The sequence below is a fragment of the Phalaenopsis equestris genome, unplaced genomic scaffold (assembly GCF_001263595.1).
Source record: "Phalaenopsis equestris unplaced genomic scaffold, ASM126359v1 Scaffold001036, whole genome shotgun sequence".
NCBI lineage: Eukaryota > Viridiplantae > Streptophyta > Magnoliopsida > Asparagales > Orchidaceae > Phalaenopsis > Phalaenopsis equestris.
This window is the reverse complement of record NW_018165475.1, coordinates 154,161-178,649: the sequence shown is the minus strand read 5'-3', so window position 1 is coordinate 178,649 and position 24,489 is coordinate 154,161. Positions and strand designations below refer to the sequence as shown.

The 24,489-nt window shown below is 36.6% G+C and overlaps 1 protein-coding gene across 4 annotated transcripts in view; it reads left to right on the top strand.

The window, feature by feature from the left end:
* LOC110032835 (serine/threonine-protein kinase 19) overlaps window positions 1-24,489 on the top strand; it is a 46,833-nt gene that overhangs the window by 18,714 nt on the left and 3,630 nt on the right. For all 4 annotated transcript variants that reach the window (XM_020736598.1, XM_020736599.1, XM_020736600.1 and 1 more), the window contains one exon: window positions 8,004-8,081. In XM_020736598.1, the coding sequence (XP_020592257.1) occupies window positions 8,004-8,081 (78 nt within the window). The remainder of the gene's footprint in view (window positions 1-8,003; window positions 8,082-24,489) is intronic.

Below are 24,489 nucleotides of genomic sequence, written 5' to 3'. Positions count from 1 at the left end.
ACAACCATGTTTATTTGCAGAACCTTGCTAGTGTTGATCTCTGTTGATATGATTATAATTTATCTTGGAAATAATTAGATAAGTGGCTTTGCTTTAAGCCTTGCATATTTTGTTCGTTGTGGGAAATGATCAACAGGGTAATGATCATTTAAGCTTATATGTTGCTTGAGGACAAAAAAAAAGTGAGAAAGAAATAAGGAGTTATAAATGGGCCTTCCAAGCTGCTTGTGAATGCATAAGAAACTGAATGGTGTGTATGGAAATTTCCTTTGGTTTTATTTTACAGAACTTTGGATTTTAGGTGTGTAAACATATGGGAGTGGGGTTGTATGCATGCAAGCATTCTTAAAGCTTTTCATATGCTTACCTTAATACATTGGGGAACTTTTAAAATGCACCTTTTGTGGGCTGATTTTGGCAAGCTATTTGGAACCTTTTAAAAATATGTTGTTGTGGGTTGAAATGGCTGTAGTTTTGAGGGCTTTTAAATGCGTTTTTTTGACGATATTTTGAGCTGCAGTTTTCTGCCTTGTTTTTGACAAAATCTGGGATGCGGTTTTGCCCTGCTTGGTGATATGTAAGTTGCGGATTTTGAATTGTTTTTGGGCTGATTTGGGCTGTCGGTTTGCTCTGTTTTGGATGAGGTGTTTGCAATTTGGAAGGGTTTGGGTGGGGGACTCTTGACTCGTTTATTTGGAGTTTAAATATGTGCTATCTTGGAGGGTTAAAATGTTATTTCATTTGGGAAAGGTGGGGAATCACAAAGGTTTGGATTTACGAAAGTTTGGGGAGCTTCTAGGATCATGATTTTTGGGGAATTTCAAATGAGCCTTTCAAATGCACATTGTTGGATGTGGGGATTTATTATAGAGTCGGTTTTAAATGTGGCTTTGAGGGTAGATCCATCATTTACTATTTTCGTATTTCAAATGGATCAATCACTCCTCTTTCTCACCCCTTTTTCTTCTTTTTTTTTCTTGCTTTTTTGTTTGGTTTAGGTGCATATGTCCGAAGTATAAGCGCACATATATAGTTCCCGTTATATATGAAGCATCAAGCAAGGCTGTAAGTAGGTCGATTTCGGGGTTCAAGGGCGATGATGAAAAAAGCATCTAGGTATGTATGAGAGGTTCTAGCACAATCCTGACTCAGTGATTTTCAGAGAATGAGGGATTGGCATTACCGCATCTCTAACACTTAGTAAAGAGTTACCACTTATTTTTACAGATAGTGGGAAGTTCCAGCCTACCAATATGACTGACTCATTAACTTTATAAAACATGAAAATTTCTTTAAACGATATATATGTACACACATAATTAACTAAAAAAAAATCTTTCAAGTGCATGACAAATCAAAATTTCTTTTGAAAAAATGAAATACTTTCTAAATATTTTCTGAAAATTTCACGGGTTAGTCGTATGCATTAGGTTAGGAATTATTATTTTGTGTGACTGTTAGGTCGGTGACCTTTTACTTAGTGGTGGATCACACATACATGGTGTTGATTATTTTGTTAGGGCCCCAGGGTCTTGACTTTTGATCTAGAGTCCTGATTCTGAATTCACCTCATCCCGAGTGCTTATGATTTTCTTCAGCGTTTCGTGCATTTCCTACGGTTTTTTTTCCTTCGTCGGATTTTCCATGTGTTTCCTATGGTTATATTAGAATCTTTACATAACACTTTTGATTTCCTCCGGATTTTTCTCGTGTTTTTGGTGATGTTTTTCGAGTAACCGTGGGTCAATTGTCGCTCTTCTCGAGTTTTTCAGGTGATGTTTCTCTTGCTATTCATTCTTACCTATACGAATGCATGCTTATACATTTCTTAAATCCTTTCACTATACTCGTTCACTTGTACCTGCGACATCGATCCCATTTACAGGAGCAGCAGACCCTTCAGGTATACAGGTTTGTTTATATTTACATTTTATTTTCTTTCCTGTGCATTCTACTAATTTCCTTTACTGTACATTTATTACGTTTTCTTTACTTTGCTCTTCTTCACTGAACGCTTTCCTTACTGCACTTTTTACTGTTTTCCTTTACTGCACCTCCTACTGTTTCTTTTATGTATTATACCTTTTAGAATAGGAGGACAGTAGTCTGATTTTATAGAAGATACCCAGCAGCAGATCACCGACTCAACAATTGCATTTACATTTAAACATAAACTAAACTTGAAATTGCTACGACGTGGAGCTTGGAACTAACACCGTAGGTAGCACGACGAGGATGTACAGAAGAATAACTTCAACAGATCTACAACAACACATCTTTCTCTAGTTTAAATAATAAGCCATAAGACTTCGAGGTAGTCTGTCTAGGGCGACATAAATCCTCACTTTATCTTTTAGGCTTTTGCATAGTTAGGTTGCAATTTAAGCCCTAATTTGTTTTAAGTTCCTAGGTTGTCATCCGATACGATATAAATCCTCATATTTTTCAGACCATTTGTATGACTGCGTCTTGCAAATATAAGTCCTAAATAATAAAATTGGCAGAATAAAACATCAAATAATTTCTTCTCGAAATTGGAGCCAAACAATAAGATAGTTTGAGAAGCCACTGAGGTTCTCCTCATGATCTGTGACTTCCCCTACTTTTCTTTCCTTTGATTTTTATTTGGTCCCTTTCCACACTTGACTTTTCTATATTCAACCTTGGAAACCCTAAACTTTGAATTTATGAAGATTGATACCTCTGATCATTATCGAGAGTTCTCTTGAGTGACTTCAGTCATTTGAGAGGTAATTAACTATAGGCGTTTGCTTCTATATGGAGCTTTAAGAACTCAGATAAGATAAACCCTATCTAATTTTTATATTAGGTAGGGGAATTTGTCGGTTAACATAAACAATAATTTTTTCGCAGACTGAAACGGATGTCATAAATTTTTTAGCTTATCTAATCGAGCCTCACTATTAAGTAATATGTTTATTTCTCGGGATCTCATAAGTGACATGCTTATTTCTCGGGATAGGTATGTCACTTGTAGTATTGTGCTCGTTTATTTAAACTATCGTCTATATGAGATCGATTCGGTCTCATATTAATTAAACAATTACATTTCAAAACTATATATATTATATTATATTAAATCAAATGTCACTTTCCCAATTTGACGGCGGACAGCCTCCTGACAGTTGATTATAGTATTGATATCTCCGGTCATATGATCAGAGGCTCCTATATCTATGATTCAAGTTCTAAATTTCATGAGGTTGTTATGCTGCTCTGAGTTACCTCCAAGAAGTTTTTTCATAACTTCAAGCTGCTCCTTGGCGAATGGTCCAACCGACCATTTGGATGTGGTAGCAGCTTTAGCTTTTTTCTCTTGATCTTTCCTTTCTTGTCCAGATTTCCAGTCTACAGACTTTCCATGAAATTTTCAATATTTATCCTTGATATGCCCAATCTTCTTGTAATAGTCACATGTGGGACGATTATTCTTATATGTGGGACTATTATTCTTATACTTTGAGTAATGTGAGGAGTTATGTGTGTACAGGGCTGAGCTTTCAATACTTGGTCAACCCCATTTCAAGTTGACATCAGATTTCTTCTACTCTCTTCTTTCCTGACTTCAACAAAGGCTTCACAGGTTTATGGAAGGGAATTTGTGTTCATGATCCTTACTCTCACCTCATGTATTTCCTAAGTTAGTCCCAATAGGAATTTAATGGTTCTCTTCTTTTCGATAAGGGATTTAAATATCACAGCATCATGTGGATATTTCCAGTCGTGTCTGAAACATATTCAATTGTATCCAATACTTTGTCAAGGTGGTGAAGTATTGAGTGACACTTAGCTCTCTTTGATAAAGGTCATGACTTGATTGCGATCTCAAAGGACTCTGCAATATTTTTCAATGCTAAAATATATCTCTTGCAGCATCTCAAATTTCGTTGGTATTTTTTAGAGCAAAAAATTTCTCCTACTTCAGTGGTTATTGAGCTGACTAGTTAAGATATAACCATATGATCTTGATTCTTCTATATGTGATGGTTGGGGTCAGTGATCTCAGGAACTATGTCTGCTCCCGTGAAATGTTTCTCTTTCTCTTTGCCATAAATGTATATAAACAAGTATTGGGTCTATTGAAGGTACTTATGGCCATTGATTTTATGTTTTGTGATAAAGTTCGAGAGTTCAGAAGTCTTTTGGACATAATTCCTGTTCTCTAATTCAGAATTAACTTCTGGAATTGAACTTGACGTCTTCATCCAATACTTAGTCATCAACTCTAAGTGTATTTAGGGCTGCTTTTAGTTGATGTGCTGAAGTTGACTGTACCTGCTTGTTGCCCCTGCTTCTGCTGTTGCTGTCGTTTCTTTTTATTGTCTCTGCTTCTGTTGCTGCTGAAGCAAGGTTCTGCCGAGGAGAGCCTGCAGCAAGGTCGCTTCCGGCTGTAGGGAGAATCTGGCGGTAGAGGGGCCCTTGGCCTGTAGCAGGGAAAATTTCTACTGCAGTAAGAGCTGAGAAAGGGCCTGCAGAGATAAATCCGGCTGTGGAAGTTCTCGCTATCTGCAAGGAGAAGTTTCCGGCTTTGGCAGAGCATTTTCCCGTTCAGGAAAAAGGTCCAGCTTTGGCAGAGCTTTTTTCGGCTTCAAGAAGGAAGTTTCTGCTGCTTGCAGGGAAGGATGTCAGGCTTTGGCAGAGGGATTTCAGGGAAGAGCAGTCTGGAGGATCAAAGAAAATAATTTTAGCCGGTGATTTCCAGCAAAGCTTAAGCGAAGTGCAGATAATTTCCAGCGGCATAAAATAAACTGTATGTGATTTCTAGCCGGCAGAGAGGATTTCTAGCGTTAGGAGAAGTTAGGATTTGTTTTCAGAGCTCTGATACCATGGAAAAAATCGGATTAATCCGTAGGGTATATATATGTAGGGAAAACAATCCGTTTTAATTTACAAACTTACCAAATATATCTTACCTAAATTAGGAAAATAAATAATTCTGAAATAAAAAATAAAATTACATAAAATAGGAAGGGAATAAATTAAATTGTCTCAATCAAATCTTCTAAGAATAATTCAACACCGTCGGATGTAATGGGTGTTTACCGTCAAATATAATTTTGATGGCTCTCTAGAACTGTACAAAACTCGACTGGTTGCTAAGGGATTCACTCAGACCTACGAAATTAATTACTTAGAGACATTCACGTCAGTAGCAAAACTAAACTCTATAAGTCCCTACTACAGTTGGATATAAAAAATATATTTCTCAATGGGGACATGGAGGATGAAGTGCTTATGGATGGGAAGATAGCCTTATTGATAATAATTCCACACTGTCGGATGCATAAGGCTATCTTTCGCTGTCCTAGCCCTCTGCTTTGCTGGCAACATAATTCTAGCCCCTTCTTTTGCTTTCCCAACCACCCAAAAACCATTTTAGCCTTTTAACTCTGCCCTCGAACCACCTAGCCAACCTTCTCAGTCCATAGATCAAGCCCTAGTGTGAGTTTGTTTCATGTTTGTGATAATTTCCCCTTTCAACTATGATTGATTGTAACTGCATTGGGTTAACTCTGGTATAAATGCATCTCCAGGATTTAGTTGGATGTTCGACACAAAGGTGTGTAAACTAAAAAAAGTCTTTCTACGTGTTGAAGCTGTCACCTAAAGCATGGTTTGAGAAATTCACACTGTTTGTTCAAACATCATACAATATTCTTCAAACATTCGTAGGATGGGAAGATTGCTTTATTGATTATGTATGTGGATGATATAATTCTCACTGGAGATGACGTATATGAAATGATTTCGGTTTAAGACTTACCTTTCATCAGTTTTTGAGACCAAGGACTTACGATCTTTGAGGTATTTTCCTGGCATGGAGGTTGCTTGATCAAAGTAAGCAATTGTTTTTTTCAACCATAAATATGTTCTTGATCTTTTAAAGAGAATAGGGATGAGCGGTTGTAGGTCTGCATACACTCCAATTGATCTCAATTTGATACTGGGAGATGAGGAGGGCTGCTCAGTGGATACAACTCGATATCAAAAGTTGGTGGGATTACATACCCAACTAGCTGTAAATTTGGTTAATCAATTTATTCATTCAACCATTGAGAAACATCTTGAAGCAGTTAATATGATTCTTATATAACTAAAATATACAATAGGTAAGGGTTTGTTTTTTCAAAAAACCACACAACAAAACATAGAAACATACACCTATGCAAACAGAGTGGGCTCAGTTGTTGACAGGAGATCAATGTTTGGATATTATACTTATGTCTGGGGAAATTTAGTTATATGACAGAACAAGAAACATAATGTGGTAGTAAAGTGTAGTGTTGCTAAGGCAAAATATCAAGCTATGGCTAATGGAGTATGTGAGATGTTATGACCGAAAAGAATTTATGAAGAACTAAAAATCCCGATCAACATGCCAATAAAGCTGTCATAAGCATATTAGAAAATCCAATGCAACATGATCTCGCAAAAACGTGTAGATTGATAGATACTTCTTGAAAGAGAAGATCTTGAAAAAGAAGATTGATTGTGGAGCTATTTGTATGACTTTCACCCCGAAAGCGCAACAAATAGCTGATAATTTTACCAAAAAACTTTTCAGGCATAGTTTTGTGTTCCTTGTAAGCAAATTGGCATGATAAATATCTATGCTACAACTTAAGGGGAAATGTTAGATTTTCTTAGGAAGATTTTTTTCTTAGTATCTTCTATTATTAGTATTTTCTATTTTTAGGATTCATAATTATTGATATGACATAATTTTGATTTCCTTCTTTTATTATGAAGAGTTATAATTGATTTTTTTATTTTCCTATTGTTGGAGTCATCCCTCTCTATTTATCTTCAAATCATTCTCTATGAAATTGAGAAGGAATAATTATTTTTCTCTAAAAACCTACAGAAACCTTGCAAAATTGGACCAAACACTGAAAGAACATAGATGCGTTCTAACATTCATGTTGGATAAACTTAATCTTATATCATGTTTCTTTTTTTCAAGATCCATCTCATTTTATTATGCTCTCGCTTTAAAGCATATAAAATATAGAAGGGATAATTACATACATAGCACTTGAAACCTTGCTGTTGCAAAATTAGCACCCATCTGATTTTTTTGAACTGCCAAACCAATGCATTACATGTGTCACGATCAAACCATTGATAATTCATTAAAAATGAAATGTATGGGTTGGGGTTTTCTTGTGATTTTTGATATTTGAGTGAGAATTTGAAAAATGAAAGAGCGTGCCAGTTTTGTAAATACCAATGTTTTTAGTGTGTATGTAATATGGAATAAATCTGACAATTTATTGCAATGAATTACGTAGCCAAAGCACTCTAGGTCAATCTATGCATTGGTTTATGATTCAACATTCTAGATATTTGATAGGCACTCTTCTTTATTATTTTATGCTATTTAGTCATCTCTGGTATTAAACAAGTGCTCAATAATGAAGGACCGTTCCAGTGGAAGTGAGGCTGCTAAGCCTATGCACCCACTTAATCATAGCTTGGCAACTCTCACAATAAGAAACAACTCGAGGATAGCAGAAAAGTTTTTATTACAAGACAAATCATGTAATTAATTGCAATAACTCAATTACATGAGTTTATGTAAAGTTTTAATGCTTTACAGGGTCATCACGTTTTTATGTTTCACTTCAACCTACTTCTGATTCAATTCGACTTTCTTTAGTCGCCCGCGGCTATAAAATACATAAATCTTCAAACTAATAGTAGTTTTACTTGTTTACATTTTTCTAATTTTTTTTTAAAATCTATCTAATATTTGCATTAATTATAAAAGCACTGGTTGTGATGAACAATTGCCACTCTTGGACTGGGCTTTTGAAGCTTCTATTTTTGTCACTATTTATTTACAGTATGTATGATCCTCGGCCAATGGTAGCTCTGCCAAATAGTTTCATGAAAATTTTTCATGATGATCAGCGTATTTGAGGATCTTCATACTATATCTATTTATCTGTTTGTTTATGTGAGTCTTTTTACTCTTGTAGACTCGCCAGATGATTGACCCAAATATGTACTGGTTTGCAATTCCAAACATTGGTTCGGTACTCAAAGGTCTCTCCCAGGTAACTTGATTCTTTGTATGGCATATTTACCGCAGTTTCTTTAAGAAGTGTGGTTAAATGTGATTTCTACATGGAATTTTGTGGTTCTTATGTAATTCTTCCTTTCATTTAATACCATGTAATCAATTGTAACTGTTGTTATATATTACCACATATGCTTAGTATTATTTCGGACACCCGTAAAACGCCTAAATGAGTTTGTTATGTATGCACATAAGATTCTATAAGTTTTCATTTGCACGGATTAAAATAGTAGCTGCTGAATGATCAAGGAATTTATAAATAATTGTAAAATTACATTTGCTTAACATTGAGTCCATATCTCTTTGTATTGATGAAGATAATGACTAAGGATATTTAATGTAAGCTGCGTTAGTCTTTATCTTTTTGCATGGCCTTTTGGCGACTATCATCATTCTAATTGGTGATGCAACATATGATGGCTTATTGTGTTGATGTTTATTATTGGGAAGATTTACATACATACCAGTCATTCCTATGTATTTACTTATATAATACCTGAACTTTAATTTTTACATATATGCTATCTTATTTATGCATGATAGTGTGCATTTTACTTTTAAAAAGTTAAAATGGTAGTGTTTTTGATTTGATATGAAAGATTTAGGTAGTATAAATGTAGAAACTAAAGTTTAGATGCTAAATACATAGGAATTTGGTGGTATGTACATAAATCGCCCTTCTTATTGTCATGCTACTCCATCCACTTCAAAGCATAGGCATGACAATAACTCTTCATACGCTCACCCTCCCTTTTTTTTGTAATAGAAGAAAAGCACATCTTACATACCATGGGAGATTTTTCTGTCATGATTAGAGGTAGACTGCGCCTCAAAAGATTTCCCTATAGTTAATAATCACATAGCCTACTTTTCATCTTGGTCATTCCATCTTTAGAAAGAAGTGAGTTCTTAACCTACTTTATGCCTTCTTTATCTCCACCACATAATATGATTCTATGAAAATTCTTATAAAAAGGAGGTAAATAATACAGGAGTAAAAATGCTTGCTCCTTAGAATCAATCATCACATTATATTTTCTAAATCCCAAGCAATTGAATTATACACATTTGTTGACCTCATTTTGAGGTTATTTCTCCTCTTCTTAGATCTTAGGATCTAGCTCTAAGGTTTTCTATCGAGTATCTTAGAGGACTAGAGCTAGGACCCACCTTTTTTTAGAAAAGTCGAAGCATTTCCTGATTTTCTTGTGGCGCCTCGCCTGGGTAGTCTCAAACCATCATCATTTGGTCGAGTGGTTAAGGACCAGCATTTAGAGGCCCAAAGAGAGTTCCCATAGGATTTAAAAACCTTAGGAAACCAATTATGACTTTTGTACATTTGCGCACGCAAATCGATAAATTTTTCTAAACAACCTCAAATGACGAAACGGATTGTGCCGTCTAGTCTAGAACGTCAATTTTACCTAAGAATAACACTCATATTGTTATAATTCCACACACGAACAAATTATACGCAAATCGATGAACTTGTCCGAGTGACCTCGGATGACGAAACAGACTGCGCTGGCGCGTCCAGAACGTCGAAATTACCTGGAAAAGACATTCATTTTGCTAAGATTCCGTGCAAGAATAAATTACACGCGAATTAATATATTTAAATAATATAATTTAATATAAAAAAACAAAACAAAAATAATAAAAAAAAAGAAAAAAAATCCCTATTAAGCCTAAACCCACGCTCATGCCTCTTTTCTCTCGATTCTCCCCTATTCGAGCCCTAGCTCCCGCATCCCTCTCCTATTTGTGAATCTTCCTGATGCTTCTTGCCCGAGCCGCAACAGTGTCCTCTCTTCCACTCGCGAACAAGTTGGCTTGCGCGAACCCTGGCCCGTGCGCCTCCCTCTTGTGCGAGCCTTAGCTTCGCGAAGCTTCGACCGACTCCTCCTCTTCTTCTTCGAGAAGCCCTGGTCGACCCTTCCTCTTCCTGAGGCCTACTTCTCTTTCTCCCTAATTGCTTCTCCTCCTCTCCCACCATCCTATTCGGCCACCATTAGGGCTGGTAGGTGGCTGCTCCTCTCCCCTTTGCCTATAAAATCCTACCTAGGGTAAGGATGGTGGTTGGTTGGAGTTTTTGCAAGGAGGGGAGGTGCTGTTGAAATCGTTTCACTATTAGAGTGTTTGTTGTTCTTAGATTTCTGTTACTCTTCTTCTTCCCCTTTCTTTAAGCTAGTCAAGATATGATTCTTCCTCCTCTCTCCTTTGCCTAAAAAAATTTAAAAAGAAAGATTTCTTGTTTCTTGCTTTACATGCTTGATCATTTAAAAAAAAAAAGGGAAAGGGGCTGCATGTGCCTGAAACTTCGATAGATCATGTTTAGAGTAGTAGTTTTGGAGAAGAATAACCTTTCTTTTAGTTTATTGTTGGGAACTATTTAGCATTAAGGATGGTTCTTCCTCCTAATCATATAAAACTTGAGGTTCATGCGTTAAGCTATATGATTAAAAGATGTGTGTGACTTGGAAGGATGTCCCTTTGCCTATTTGTTGGTTTGTGTTGAGGAATGTTGGGTAAGCTTGGGTTAAACTTGTTTCATTATTCGAAATTTCTAGTTTTCTAAAAAAAATGTTAGTTTTCTTGTGTCTAATTGGATAAGTTACAGGTTTTAATTGCTATATGATAAGATTTTTGTGGCATTCACTTTTCATGAGTAACGCAGTTCGTATCTATGAAGGCTAGCTTTTCAAACCTTAATGCTTTGAAGTATTGTTATCCTTAAAGAGAAGGGAAATCAAAGTGGGTTTTATACTTGAAAAATCTGGAATGTTACATGTGTAATTGGCAAAGATTGGAGAGTTTTGGTGCCTTGCTTTTCAAAATCTGAAAACTTTGGTGTTTTATTTTTGCAAAAATCTAAAATGTTTCATGTGCAATTGGCAATGATTGGAAAATTTTGGTTGCCTTGTTTTTGAAAATCTTAAAGTTCTATGTATTATTTGCAAAATCTGAAAGTTGTAGGTGTGTTATTTGCAAAATCTGAAAGTTATAGTTTTGTTACTTGCAAAAAATCTGAAAGCTTCGATGCTTTACTTTTACAGATGTCTGAAAGTTTCTATATTCTATTTGGAAAGTTTGGAGAGATACAGTGCTCCCAAGTGAGTACATGTGTAAGGAAATTCCCATATATATGTAGTGCCTCCCATGTGCCTTTGTTTCTTTTCCTCAATCACAGGAGCCATAGTTTTTTTTTTTTTCCTTTGTGGTAGATGCTGGGAAACGCTCATTCTTACAAGTTTATTGGAAAAGTTACACACATATTATAAAATGCTCATGTTTTCCAGTCCAATGCTTGAACTTTACTCTCTATATTTTTGCAACTCAAACTCTTCATTACCTTGTAGATTGAAATGCATCTTTTTGCATAAGTGGCAAATGTGAGAAAATTATGGAAGGAACTTGCACCACTTTTGGTTTGATTCGTCTACCATTTTGGGAGCGTTAAAACGCCTCATTTCTCTTTTGGGAAAATTTGAATCTGTAACGGTTTTGAGTTTTGAAGGTTTGAAAGTCTTTGGAGTTTGAAAATTTAAATTGTTTCATTGGGTCCGTCTTTTAAATGCTAAATCGGAAGTCTTAAAACATTACTTTTACGTTGCTTTAAATGTTATATTCTCGTTGTTTTGAAAACTTCAAATGCTCTTTTCGAGTTTGATTTACTTGATGTTTTGGGAGTTGATTTGATTATTGTTTTTTTTTAAAGAATTTAAACCCTTTTAGGCCGATTCCCTTGCTGTTTCGCTCTTTTCTTTGTTGATTTTGTTTAAGTGGGTAGGCCTCCTTCGCTGATCTGGTTTTGTTTTCTTTTTCTTGCTAACGGTTAAGTTAAAAATGAATTTCTGATTTAATTATTTTTAGAATTGATTTACGGCCTTAAAAAAATAAAATAAAAAGAAAGGGGAGGTAATTAAAAAAAAATGATATTTAGTCTATTTAAATGATTGAAACCTAAAGGGGAAATAGGGTAGCAAACCATTCACCATTTCTTTTACATTAGAAGGATAAAATTGTAATTGGGAGAAAGTAAGAGCTTAAATGATTCAAGAGTTAGAGGCATGAATTGAGAGATCAATAGGCTATCAATTAGGACCCCTAAGCATTGAATAGATTTAAGCCCAATTGTTTTAGGGCTTGTTTGGGGCAGCTTATAAGTGTGGGTGGCGTTTTGAAAACGCCACCCTAATGTTTGTTTCGCGTGTTTTAATAACTTATCCAAAAACGACGTTTCTTATTTGTGAATGACGCTGCCTGCAGGAGGATGCCCGCATCTCGCGTTTCATTGGCGTCCTATTACTCCGCTGCCCTCGTTCGCATCTGCCGTTCGCATATCCCTTCCCCTCGTTCACATCCTCTGCCTAGCCACTCCTCCCTCTTCTTTGGCAATCGCTAGGCATAATCTCTTCATTCGGCTTCTTCTTCTTCGTCGGCATTTCTTCTCTTCAGCATTCTCGTTTTTTTTTTCTTTTTCTTTTTTTCTTTGCTGTGCAAATCGCAATCTTTCCCTCTTTTGGGTGGATTACCAAAGTTTGGAGAGATGAGAAGGGAGAGGATCCTAATGAAGTCAGTGATTTCACCAAAATTCATCTGCCAATGTCATCTCCTACATGGCATTCTTGAACCCCTTTTCTGCATTTCTTAATGTTGTCTACACAAAAATTGGTTGCAGGAATTCCAAAAGAGCAACAAAATGCATTATTTCAAGTGAGGCGAGAGAAAAGGAGGTTGTATTGGGGTCCAAGACCTTGCCAAGATTGATTTGCTTAGATCTTTAGCCTTTTTTTGTGGTTTCCGATGGATTTAAACACACTTCCGAGTTGCAGGAATTAGAAGCTCTTATTGTAAACTTTCTATCCAGCCAAGTTCAGGAGCAAGAAACTTCAATAAACTGCATAACTGCACCTTCCCGTTGTATGCAGCAATTTGTTAATTTCTCCAATGGTAGGTCCTTGTATGTAACAAATTGTTTTTGCTTTCTTAGCTAGCTCTAATCTTAAGTGTCTCATTAGGATTTTGGTGTTAATTCCCGTTGCTTTTCCACTAGTCTTGTGGACTCCTAAAATTTGCCTTTTTACATTTATATTACCAAAATGTTTCATATCACAAAAAATACTAATATTTCATTTTTTGATGAAAAATAGGTTGAAGATTAGGTGTTAGATGTGCAAATACGTATGAATTTAGTGCTATGTATGTCAATCTTGCTCTCACCCTCTCTATATATGCATCCATCCATCTATAGAATTGTGTGGTATGTATGTAAATGTCCAATAAAATGATGAAGGAAAGTTAAAGCTTTTTCATTTTCTTGCAATAATCAGTTGTACCTTGCGTGCTACAGGCATCTTTATTTAATAATTTGTCATTTTGGCTTTTATTTGGTCATTTTGGCTTTTATTTGGCGAAAAAAAATATTTTTTGTCTCTAATATTACTTATTAACTTACTGATGGATTAATAGTGAATTGTGGGATCCAAAACAATTTTGGAAGATGCTGATATGATTTTAGCAGTATAAAAATGACAAAAATTTGGTTGAAGCATTGTATGGATTTGTTCATCTTGATATCAAATTAATGCAACTTATACTTGTAAATTGGAGGTTTATGGGAGCAAGATAATTTGTTGAAGTTACATATTTGAGCTATACTTGTCAAAAGATGGTCATACTCCAACTTTTTTTAGGTCAATTACTTCTATTCTTGAGAGCACAAAAAAATATCAAAAAATTTGTAGAACTTGCAGATTTGGCAGAATTCCTCTTTCTTTTATACTACTCCTTTCTATGAGTGTAGGTAAGCTTACAATGTTGTTCCCAAAGCTAATGTTTGGCTGAGGCTAAAAAATATGTTGCAAAATGTGTAATCAGGATAGAATGTTAAGATTTGTGATTTATATAACTTTCTAAAAAGACAGTTTTCCTTTCTCATTATCCCCCCATTTTACCTCTTTCCTCTTCTATAATAAAGGATTTGATTTTCAAATGTATGTTTTCCAATGATTATTGCTTGTAGGTTATGCACTTGGAATCATAGCAAAGATGGTTGCTTTTAAGTTATAACTTTTATAATAAAGATAGTTGTTGCTGTTTTGAAATAGATCATACTCTTCTCATAGTCTTGCTTTTGATGATATTGTCATTTCTAGAACTGAATGAGTTTAGGCAACTGAATGAGTTTAGGAACTGAATGAGTTTTTTCGGTTGGTTTCTGGAGCTGAATGAGTTTCGGTTTTTATTTGAATCATAGCAGTTTCTTATATTAATTTTATGCACCTAATGTCACTTCCAAAATTGAATGAGTTTAATGTTAAGAACGAGGTGTTTGGACATGTGCTTATATTAGCTACAATTGGTAGTTGGATTTATATTAGGTTGGACAATACATGCTTATATTAGGTTCGTCATATTATAACCTGCAACCCTCACTGTATACATTATTGTTTTGTTGAGAAAATTACAAATTTTGTGTGACAGATTGTTCATTTAACTAAAAAAGTCTGTAAATAAGTTGTTTATAAAATGTACAAACCAAACAGCTAAACAGCTTATCCACAACAGGGGCAGAATAGTAATTTATCTAGAATCAGCTGTTTTCTAAACACACAAACCAAAGAGTCAGCCAGCTTAACCGGATCAGCTGTTCATCAGCAGATTATCAGGATAAGCTGCTTATCAGCAGAAGCTGGATAAGCTGCAGCTGCCCCAAACATACCCTTAATTAGGATTGAAACACATTTCACGAACTTTTTTGCCAAAATTATAGGTTTACCTCCTATGTCTTAAGAGTCTGATAGTGAGCTAAGTTTGATCTAAATATGTTCAAGGATTAGTTGGAAAACACTTAATTGAGGGTAGAACACTTTAAGACATTTCAAGCTCAGGTTAAAGTGTAGGGTAACACTTTAAAACACTTCAAGCTCAAGTTAAAGTGTAGGTTTCCTAGATTTTAGTAGCACACCCTAAGTGAGAGTTTATCTACCTAATTTTCAAATGAACAATGAAACTAGGCACTTGACCCTAATTTATAAGTTAGTTAAAATAATAGACAATGTATGCACTAGGCTGTGGTTCATGTCTGATATGCACTAGGTTGTGGTTCATGACTAATTTAATTAAATCAAATAGTAAAATTCTCATCATAACTTGACCTAAAATGAAACTCAATGCTCCGAGATTTGAGCTTGAGGCTTATACTAAAATTTTCCTGGCAATTGGGGACATTCCCAAAGTCACATATAAATACCCCACCCTTGGTCTTTTATATGTGACATTGTGTTTTGTTTTATTTATTTGTCTTTTTCCTTCGATTTGTTTCAAGTCTTTATGACTTGATTTCAGTTTTCCTCAGGGCTTTCAATGTGCTACTCCATCATTTATTTTGTTATGCATAAACACATTTTTGTCCTGCTAGCTGAATTTGTCTATTGTACTGTTACCTGCAACACTGATCCCATTTACGGGTGCAACAATAACAAGAAAAATCAGGTACCCAAAGTTTGTAGTACATTTGTAATGCTTTACTGCATTTTCTCATATTGTTTTTATTTACAGCACTTTATATTGTTTTCATTTACTGTTCTTCCTTATAACATAGTTTGTTTATGCATGTTTTATTATGCATGTTTTAAGTATGTTTTAAGTTAACTACAAAACCTTTAGAATATAGTCTGGTTTAGGAGATATACAACGGTAAGTTACTGAATAATAATATTGCACATTCACTTATAAGACACTAAAATTGAAACTACTACTATATGGGACATGGAGCAAGTCTTCGCGGGTAGCACAACTAGGATATAGCGGACGGAGGATGATGATCTACAACAGTACAATAAGTCTACGACAACTAAATATTTTCTTTAGTTTAAATAACAACCCATAGGACTTCGAGGGAGTTTGCTTAGCGTAACGTGAATCCTCACATATTATCTTTAGGCTTCTGCAAAACCCTGTTGTGCAACTATTAGTCCTAAAACTTTTAGGATTTCAAGTTTATCGTACGGTACAGTGTAAATCCTCATATCTTTTTAGGCTATTTGCACGATCAGATATCGTGCGAATGTAAGTCTTAAATTATAAAAATAAATTGCAGGATTAAACATTGAATAACATCATTTTAAAAACATAAAACCAAATAATAGAATAGTTGGGAGGTCATCGGTGTTATCCTCAGATTCGTGATATCTCCTACTCTTCATTCCTTTGGATTCCTTAAAATAATCGTTCCTGTTTGAGCCACTCCCATTTGATTTTCCAGTGTCTAAGCTTGGAAACCTAAATTTTGAAATCTTGAAGGCAGAACCACTGATATTAATCGAGAGTTTCTTAAGTGGCACCGGTCATTTAAAATGTAATTAATTATAGGAGCTTGCCTCTATAGGGAACTTAGAACTCAAGTAAAATAAACTCTATTTAATCCTTATATTCGATAGGGGAACTTGTCAGTCATACATAAAAAGATTTTGCAGATCAAACGGATGTCACAAACTCTTTAGTTTAGGTAGTTTAGTCTACTGTCATGTGGAATTCTTATCCTTCGGGATAGTGTATTATATGTCGTATCGCGCTCAGTCACCCAAAGTATTCAATATGTGAGACTCGTTTGGTTTCATCTATTTTCAAAATTAAAATATTACTTAAAAAAACAAAAAATCAAAAAAAAAATCACATATTTTTATTAAACTATTTTCATATTTATTCTTTCCAAAATAATGGCCGACAAATTCTAGCGACTCCGCTGGGGACTCGTTCCTCTCTCCATCTTTTGTCAGGTGGTTTTCTTTTCATACATCGGTAGTGTGCTCATGTCTCTCATGGGTCAGACTGTTGTTCTTCTGTTGACATATCGTGCTTATTTCTTCCTTAAGCTTGTATAGTCAACTCTTCTTGGATTCCATGACTGTCTGCTCACCATCCTTAAGCAGAAGGGTTCAGAAATCCCTAGGGTTTAGTGGGGTGGACTCCCAATAGGTGGGGTAGGTTAGGGTCGAAGTAAGTCCGACGTGGAATGGCCATTTCCAATTTCGGACTGGGTCCTATGCCTCATGATCGCTTCATTTCTCTTCCGAGATCGGCTTATTCTTTCTTTTTTATAAGTCACGCAAAATTTTTACCTCTGAAACTTTCCTCGACAATGTTAAAACTTCAAAACCCAATACCAGAACAAAACATTCACTGTTAAAGAATCAGACAAATTTTTAACAAAATACACAACAAGACAACAACAAAAGTGAATTCAAGTTAAAATCATTTGGATAAGCTTCAAAGAATACCTAGTTCACTAGACTATTGTGCTAATTTCAATCTTAATGCTGAAACTACAAGGTCTTGAACGCTACCGACACTCGAAAATCTACAATTGTCAGGAGCAATGTCGTCACCAAGTCTGACTTTCTTGTTCAACACACCTACCTATCGAAATGCCCGCCACATAGCTTCAATGATCCAGTTTGGGTCCAAGTTCGAGGAGTTTGAGGTGCCACTTGGAAAGACGCCTCACGTGATAAAAAAAATGGTTGCCCCAGATGTTCAAGAGCCGTCCTCTAGGTTCAACTTGAACGACGGCTAGGATTTCCCTTCCCTCAAGAAGGTGAAGATCAGTGTTGCCCTCACTGCTGCTGCCAGGAAGGTTCCTACTGCTGCCAAGATGGTTACAGCTTCATCTGCTGGGTTCACTGTCGCTGCACCAACCGTTTCGTCAGCTAAAAGAAAGGAAATTCTTTATGTAGACGATTCGATGAATGTTTTTGCCCCTCCGTACTCTGCGTTTGAAATTGGCTCTTCTTCGCTGACATGTTCCCAGAGAAGGAACCGTAGGAGGGAGTTGAGGGCTCAGAGGGCACAAGCAGCCAAGCTGGCCTTAACAGGGACAACTTCTCTACCGGATGAAACTGAGTCGATGGAGACCTCACCTCACCTCGAAGGGAGTAGGTTTCATCCTCTATCCGCCGCTCGCGGGGAGGAAAGTGTTTATAAGATTGCCGCTAAATTACCGTCACCGCCTCGCTATCAAGGTGAAAAGAGAAAAAAGTCCGAGCCTCTTACCCAAATTTGCTTCGTCTTTGAAAGTATGGCACGTAAGTTGCTGAGATCTTAAGAAGGATGGGTTGTGCTGTGTCCCCTCAAATGAAGAGGCGGATATTGGAAGAATGTGGATCTATTCGACAACCTCATAGGCTCACCAAGAGAGCCAAAGAGGTGCCACCACCACGCATTTCTGCCAAGCTACGGTTAGGAGATCGAGTAGTCACCAATGCCGCCACTGGCAGAACCCCCAACTTCAACGCCACAAAGCAAAAATGAGCTAAACTACGACTGGGATCAAGATTATCGCCCGCAAGGGATGATAAGGGATTGTCCGCTGTTGTATCTGACACGCGCACTAGGGGACCTCCTTCCCTTCGCCATATTGATGCGTCAACGAGACACCCCATCTCCAAACATCAGTACCTAAAGGGAAGATGTGGAGACCTAAAATCGCTAGTCAGGCACTACTAGCAAGTGCGGGAAGTCCTCACCCCGAAGAGAATCCTAAGTCCAAAATAAAAGTTGTTAAATCAGGATTCGATGCAAATACAGACGTTCGTCAAAGACCACCGGTCGATCTTAAAATAATTAAGGGAGATTCGATTGAAAGTACGTTGGAGAAACTTAAACTTGACATTTTAGAGCTGTCAAAGGAACAACAAAAGAATGATGAAGGTGAAAACTTCAATTTAGTGGATGGTATGGAAGAGGGATATGCGGAGATTCTCATCATTGAAACCCGAGCTTCTTGATCATTGCGCGATGCTCCACAACCTGCAGAGGAGAACGCCTATGACGATTTGCGAAGGGCAATTCAATTGCGAGATGAACATATCGCTCAGATGGAGAAGCTAGAGGAGACGATGGTTGTCGTTGCTACACTTCAAAGACAACCCCAATCTCCAATGGTCGCTTCCCCAGAAGTAAATCAACCAGAAGTTGTTCACATTTCGGAAGAAAGGAATGACCCCGCCCTTGTTAGCAGAAATGATCCATCGGAGAAGGAGCCTGTCCAAATCATGGTGCCAGAGAAAAACATCAAGCAAATGGTGGAGAAACAGGTGAAGGAGGCCTTAGCCCAGTCTAAGGTAGGGGCATTCTAAGGGGTAGACCATACCCGGAGAAATTCGATGTCATTCAATATTCAAAGGGCTTCGTGCCACCAACATTCAAAGTATTTGATGGAGTTGGAAACCCCTGTCAGCATATTGTGCACTTCCGAGCAACCTGCTGCAATGCGGGGAGTATTGAAGCATTGTTTTTCTGTCAGTTCGTGAATAACTTTCAGGGGTTGCATTTGATTTGTACGCCAAGTTGTCTAATGGCTCAGTTAAAACCTTCGCAGAATTAGAATACTTATTCATCAAGAGGTTTGCTGAAGCTCAGCACTATATCACCGTTGGTGATCTTGTGGTCGAGCGACAAAAACCAAATGAGACTTTAGTCGAGTACATTCTGCGTTGGAGAAACTTGAGCATGAAGTGCGAGCCGCGGTTGCAAGAGCAGTATGCAATTAAGATTTTGCTCAAAAGCATACATGATCCGATAGCTTTCTTGCTCAAAGGATTCACCATTAAAGCATTTGAGAAACTACTAAGCAAAACTGCGATTTTGCAAGAGGAAGCTAAGCAGCTCGGATTTTTGGAAAAAATTGAGAAATCAAAACCATTAAAGACGTTTGAGAAAAAGTCTGGGACAATGATAGCGATTGACAGAGGCAAACAACCGATACATATACAATCAGAGCAGTCGAAACACAATTACTAATCCTCTCAGTAATAACATCAACAATCATTTCAGCAAAAGCCATATCAGACAGATGGAAGACGACTTCCGACCATAACAGAACGTTTGAATAAGATATATCCTTTTAAGGATGAAGTGGTAGGAAAGATGTTCCGCAACCTGCTCAAGAAACCTGAATTTCGATTACATGAGCCCAAGAAGTCATAAGAGGTGGATAAGAAAGACCATCCATTGTATTGCTCATATCACAGAACGGTCGGACATGCAATAGAAAATTGCTTTGCTTTTAAAAATTGGCTCGAGAAAAACTTAGAGAGTGGGAACATAACGATCCCAAAAGAATATTTGAGAGGTCCTGAAAAAGGTTCTGTCAATATTATTTCGGTTGATCCCAGTGTTCCGATTAATTCCGATGCAGCTTTCGAGGGATTATGGTTACTATTGTACTATTTTTGTTGTCAACAAGGATGTAGTGGTATCAATGTTTATCTGTCCCTTCCCTCCCATTGCAATAAGAAAATGTTTGTTTTTTTTTCAAGAATTGTTTGATGTTTGGAAAGCACGGATAACCAAACGTTCAAAGCTCAACAGAAGTTCGAATATGGGTGCTTCGTGATAAAAATTCCAATATTTTGATAAATAATTATGGTTTCAGGGGAGAATGAAATTAATGTCCTAATAATTGGGTTCTTCATTTTAAATATTTCGGACTGGGTCCTAAGTAGATTTCAAAATTAAACAATGCGTTTGAAATACGAGCAATTGACTCGGGATATCACGAGCCTTTTAATTTTTTGCCAAGTGACAGAGTCCGACTTTTAAATGAATTATAATATCTCTGAATTCGTCTTAAGAAATATTTAAGAATTGTTAATGAGGGGAATTCAGACATTCAAAATCTTTAAAATATGCTCTATCAGATATAGCAATTCTCAAAAAAAAAAGGAAAAAAAAGGGAAGCTTCCCTAAGAAAAAGCTTGAGGTGAGCATAAAAATCAAAAATTGGAGTCTGAATTCTCTCCTGATTAATAAGACTTGAAGAACTCTTTTAAGAAATTTTTTTGGATATTATATTCAAGAAAAAATTAAGTGATCTTATGTCTTTTGGTCGGTTATTAATTAACTTAGAAATATCTTCGGTAAATGAAAAATGTTTTAATCGCATGACAAAATTTCTGAAATCTTCTTAGGTCCAGAAAGAAAGGATTAAATAAAGACTATGTTATTAGCAATTAATGAGAGTTCTACCCTGAAGTCATATCTTTAACGCCAAGAGGAGTCAATTCCAATCTCAATTCGAAGAGTGTCAAAGTGATTTCTCATGAAAATGTGAACAATATTGGCAAAATCGGTGGTAAAGAAACGACGACTTGCACAACGGAGTTGGGATGTGGTGTCCCCAGAAATAGCACATATTTATGTGTACTTGAGAGAATATAGTTCTGATAGTACCTTAAGAATTGGTTATTTTCGCACATATCCTCAGTCAACTGATGGTACCTCAAGAAGTACTGTGCATCGCGGTGTTTCAAAGACACTGTCATTCTTAGAAACATGGATGCTGCACTTGTCTAAAACTGGGTTCTCTTCCTCCTGTGGAAGAGGTTAGCTGGCTCTATAGAACCGCACTCTTTTGGGTGAGTATGAGGTTTGGCTGGTTCTACAAATATAGAGCCGCATCTCTTCCCTCAGGGATAATTCTTCGATCAGTTTTGAGGTTGGATGCGAATCTCCGAACATTTCTTCTCAAGCTGATTCTTTTATTCAGCTCTTGGGATTGATGTGACTCTCTGACATTCCTTCCCAATGTGACTTTTTTTCAGAACTTTCATAAGCTTCATAATTCTTTACAAATACCCATATATTTGCAACATCCACATATGTTCCATATTCACGATATTTCAGGGTCAATGTAAGGATTCTGATTTCTTTAAATATATATTCTAGGATCGGTGCAAGTATTCCGAATCCTTCACATATTTTCATATTCTATCCACATATGTTCCATATTCACGATATTTCAGGGTCGGTGCAAGGATTTCGATTCCTTTAAATATATGTTCTTCATGTTTCCCGAGGATCGGTGCAAGGATTCCGATTCCTTCACATATTTTCATATTATATCCACATATGCTCAATATTCACGATATTCCTGGGTCGGTGCAAGGATTCTGATTCCGTCAAATATATATTTCGGGATCGGCGCAAGGATTTTGATTCCCAGTTCCATAATTTCCACAACAATCTGTGCAAAATTCAACACTAAACTCGACAATCTCACTATTCAGGATAGGTGTGAGTTCCCGTGCTCTCCTGCTCAAACTAATCCCCAGCAAGGGTTCCGAATCTTCAGTTTCGATCAAATACACTTGCTAATCCCAGCGAAAACCTTTCAAAGATATTCAATGCACTCTTACCTTTGGGTTGGAAACTCTCGAGTAGAAGACCCAACTCATTCATTCTCAAATTCTTTCTTGAGCTGTGGTTTCCCGGTTGGGAACCCAACTCAAGCTCAATGACATATTCGGTTCAATCTTTGGCCTATTTTAAGTAAGTCTACTTAAACGATTCTTTGGTTTGTTGATCCATTCGGTCAATACCAATACGTGTGGTGTGTTTGTCCAATACACCACACCATTGGGGGTCCATTTGTTGACCTCATTTTGAGGTTATTTCTCCTCCTCTTAGATTCTAGGATCTAACTCTAAAATTTCTTATCGACTATCTTAGAGGATTAGAGCTGGGACCCACCTTTTTTTAGAAATGTCGAACCACTTCTTGATTCTCTTGTGGCGTCTCGCCTGAGTGGTCTCAAACCATCATCATTTGGTCGAGTAATTAAGGACCCAGCATTTGGAGGCCCAAAGAGAGTTCCCATAGGATTTAAAAGCCTTACGAAACTAATTATGACTTTCGTACATTCGCGCACACAAATCGATAAATTTGTCTAAACAACCTCGAATGACGAAACGGACTGCGCCGGCGAGTCCAGAATGTCAATTTTACCTAAGAATAACACCCATATTGTTATAATTTCACACACGAATAAATTACACGCAAATCGATGAACTTGTCCGAGCGACCTCGGATGATGAAACGGACTGCGCTGGCATAAACCCATGCTCATGCCTGGAAAAGACATCCATTTTGCTAAGATTCCGTGCACGAATAAACTACGCGCGAATTAATATATTTAAATAATATAATATAATATAAAAAAACAAAACAAAATCAATAAAAAAAGCCCTATTAAGCATAAACCCATGCTCACGCCTCTTTTCTCCCGATTCTCCCCTATTCGAGTCCTAGCTCCTGCGCCCCTCCTATTCGCGAATCTTCCTGATACTTCTTGCCCAAGCTGCAACAGCATCCCCTCTTCCACTCGCGAACGAGCTGGCTTGCGCGAACCTTGGCCCGTGCGCCTCGCTCTCGTGCTAGCCCTAGCTTCGCGAATTTTCGGCCGACTCCTCTTCTTCTTCGAGAAGCCCTGACCGACCCTTCCTCTTCCCGAGGCATACTTCTTTTTCTCCCTAAATGCTTCTCCTCCTCTCCCACCATCCTATTCGGCCACCACCATTAAAATTATGTTTGATAGGCTTATCTTTCTGCCTTAGTAGCAAGTACACTGTCCTCTCAAGATAAACTGTGTTGGTAAGGCTTTTAGTCCCTTACAAATATCCCAATCTTTTTTTCCCATCTTATGACCTCTATCTAGAATACATCCACAAAACATAGTTGTACCACTGAGAGCTATTTTTTTTTCATTTCTTTTTCAGTTATAGTTTCAAGCATAAAGATTTAAGTGAATGCATGCACGAGAAAGTGTTATTGGGAAAAATCATAAAGTGACTACTAGTATAACTAGTATAATAAATAAATACAATAATTATAGAGAGATTAAGACAAAATAATTGTCCATGTAAATCATGTTGGTTTATGACGAAATTGGGCTTAAATAAAACGCTCTTCTTCAAACTCAAGTAGACTCAATCTTACCACATCGAAAAGCATGAAATCTCTCTTGCTAAACAATAGTAAAATTTCCTAGCGTCTAGAGATATATAAAATCCAGATAATAAATAACGGAAGATTTACATACATACTACTCAATTCCTTTGCATTTACATATATAACACCTAAACTTCAATTTTTACATGCATACCACTTTATGGGATTGTATAATTGCAAGTAGGATTTAACGTTAGTATGATTTAGTAAATTCATAAATCATAAATCCTCTAATTCAACTCTACCATTGGATTTAGTAAATTCAGATTTAAGCCAAATCGAAGGCAAAATCTAGGACCATAAATTTGAAATTTCATAAAATCAGCGTTTGGCTGAATTTAGTAAATTAGGTGATAAATCCTATCAAAAAGTGCTACCAAACAACCCCTAGGTATGCATGAAAAGGTGTATTTTACTTTTTTAAGTTAAAATGGTGTTATTTCTATGTGATATGAAAGGCTTTTGGTGGTGTACTTGTAAAGCGTAAAATTTAGGTGTTAAATATGTAAATTTGTAAGAATTAAGTAATATGTATGTAAATGCTCCGTAAATAAATAGATCCTAGGTGTGCTATGATGGGCGGTAGACTTAAT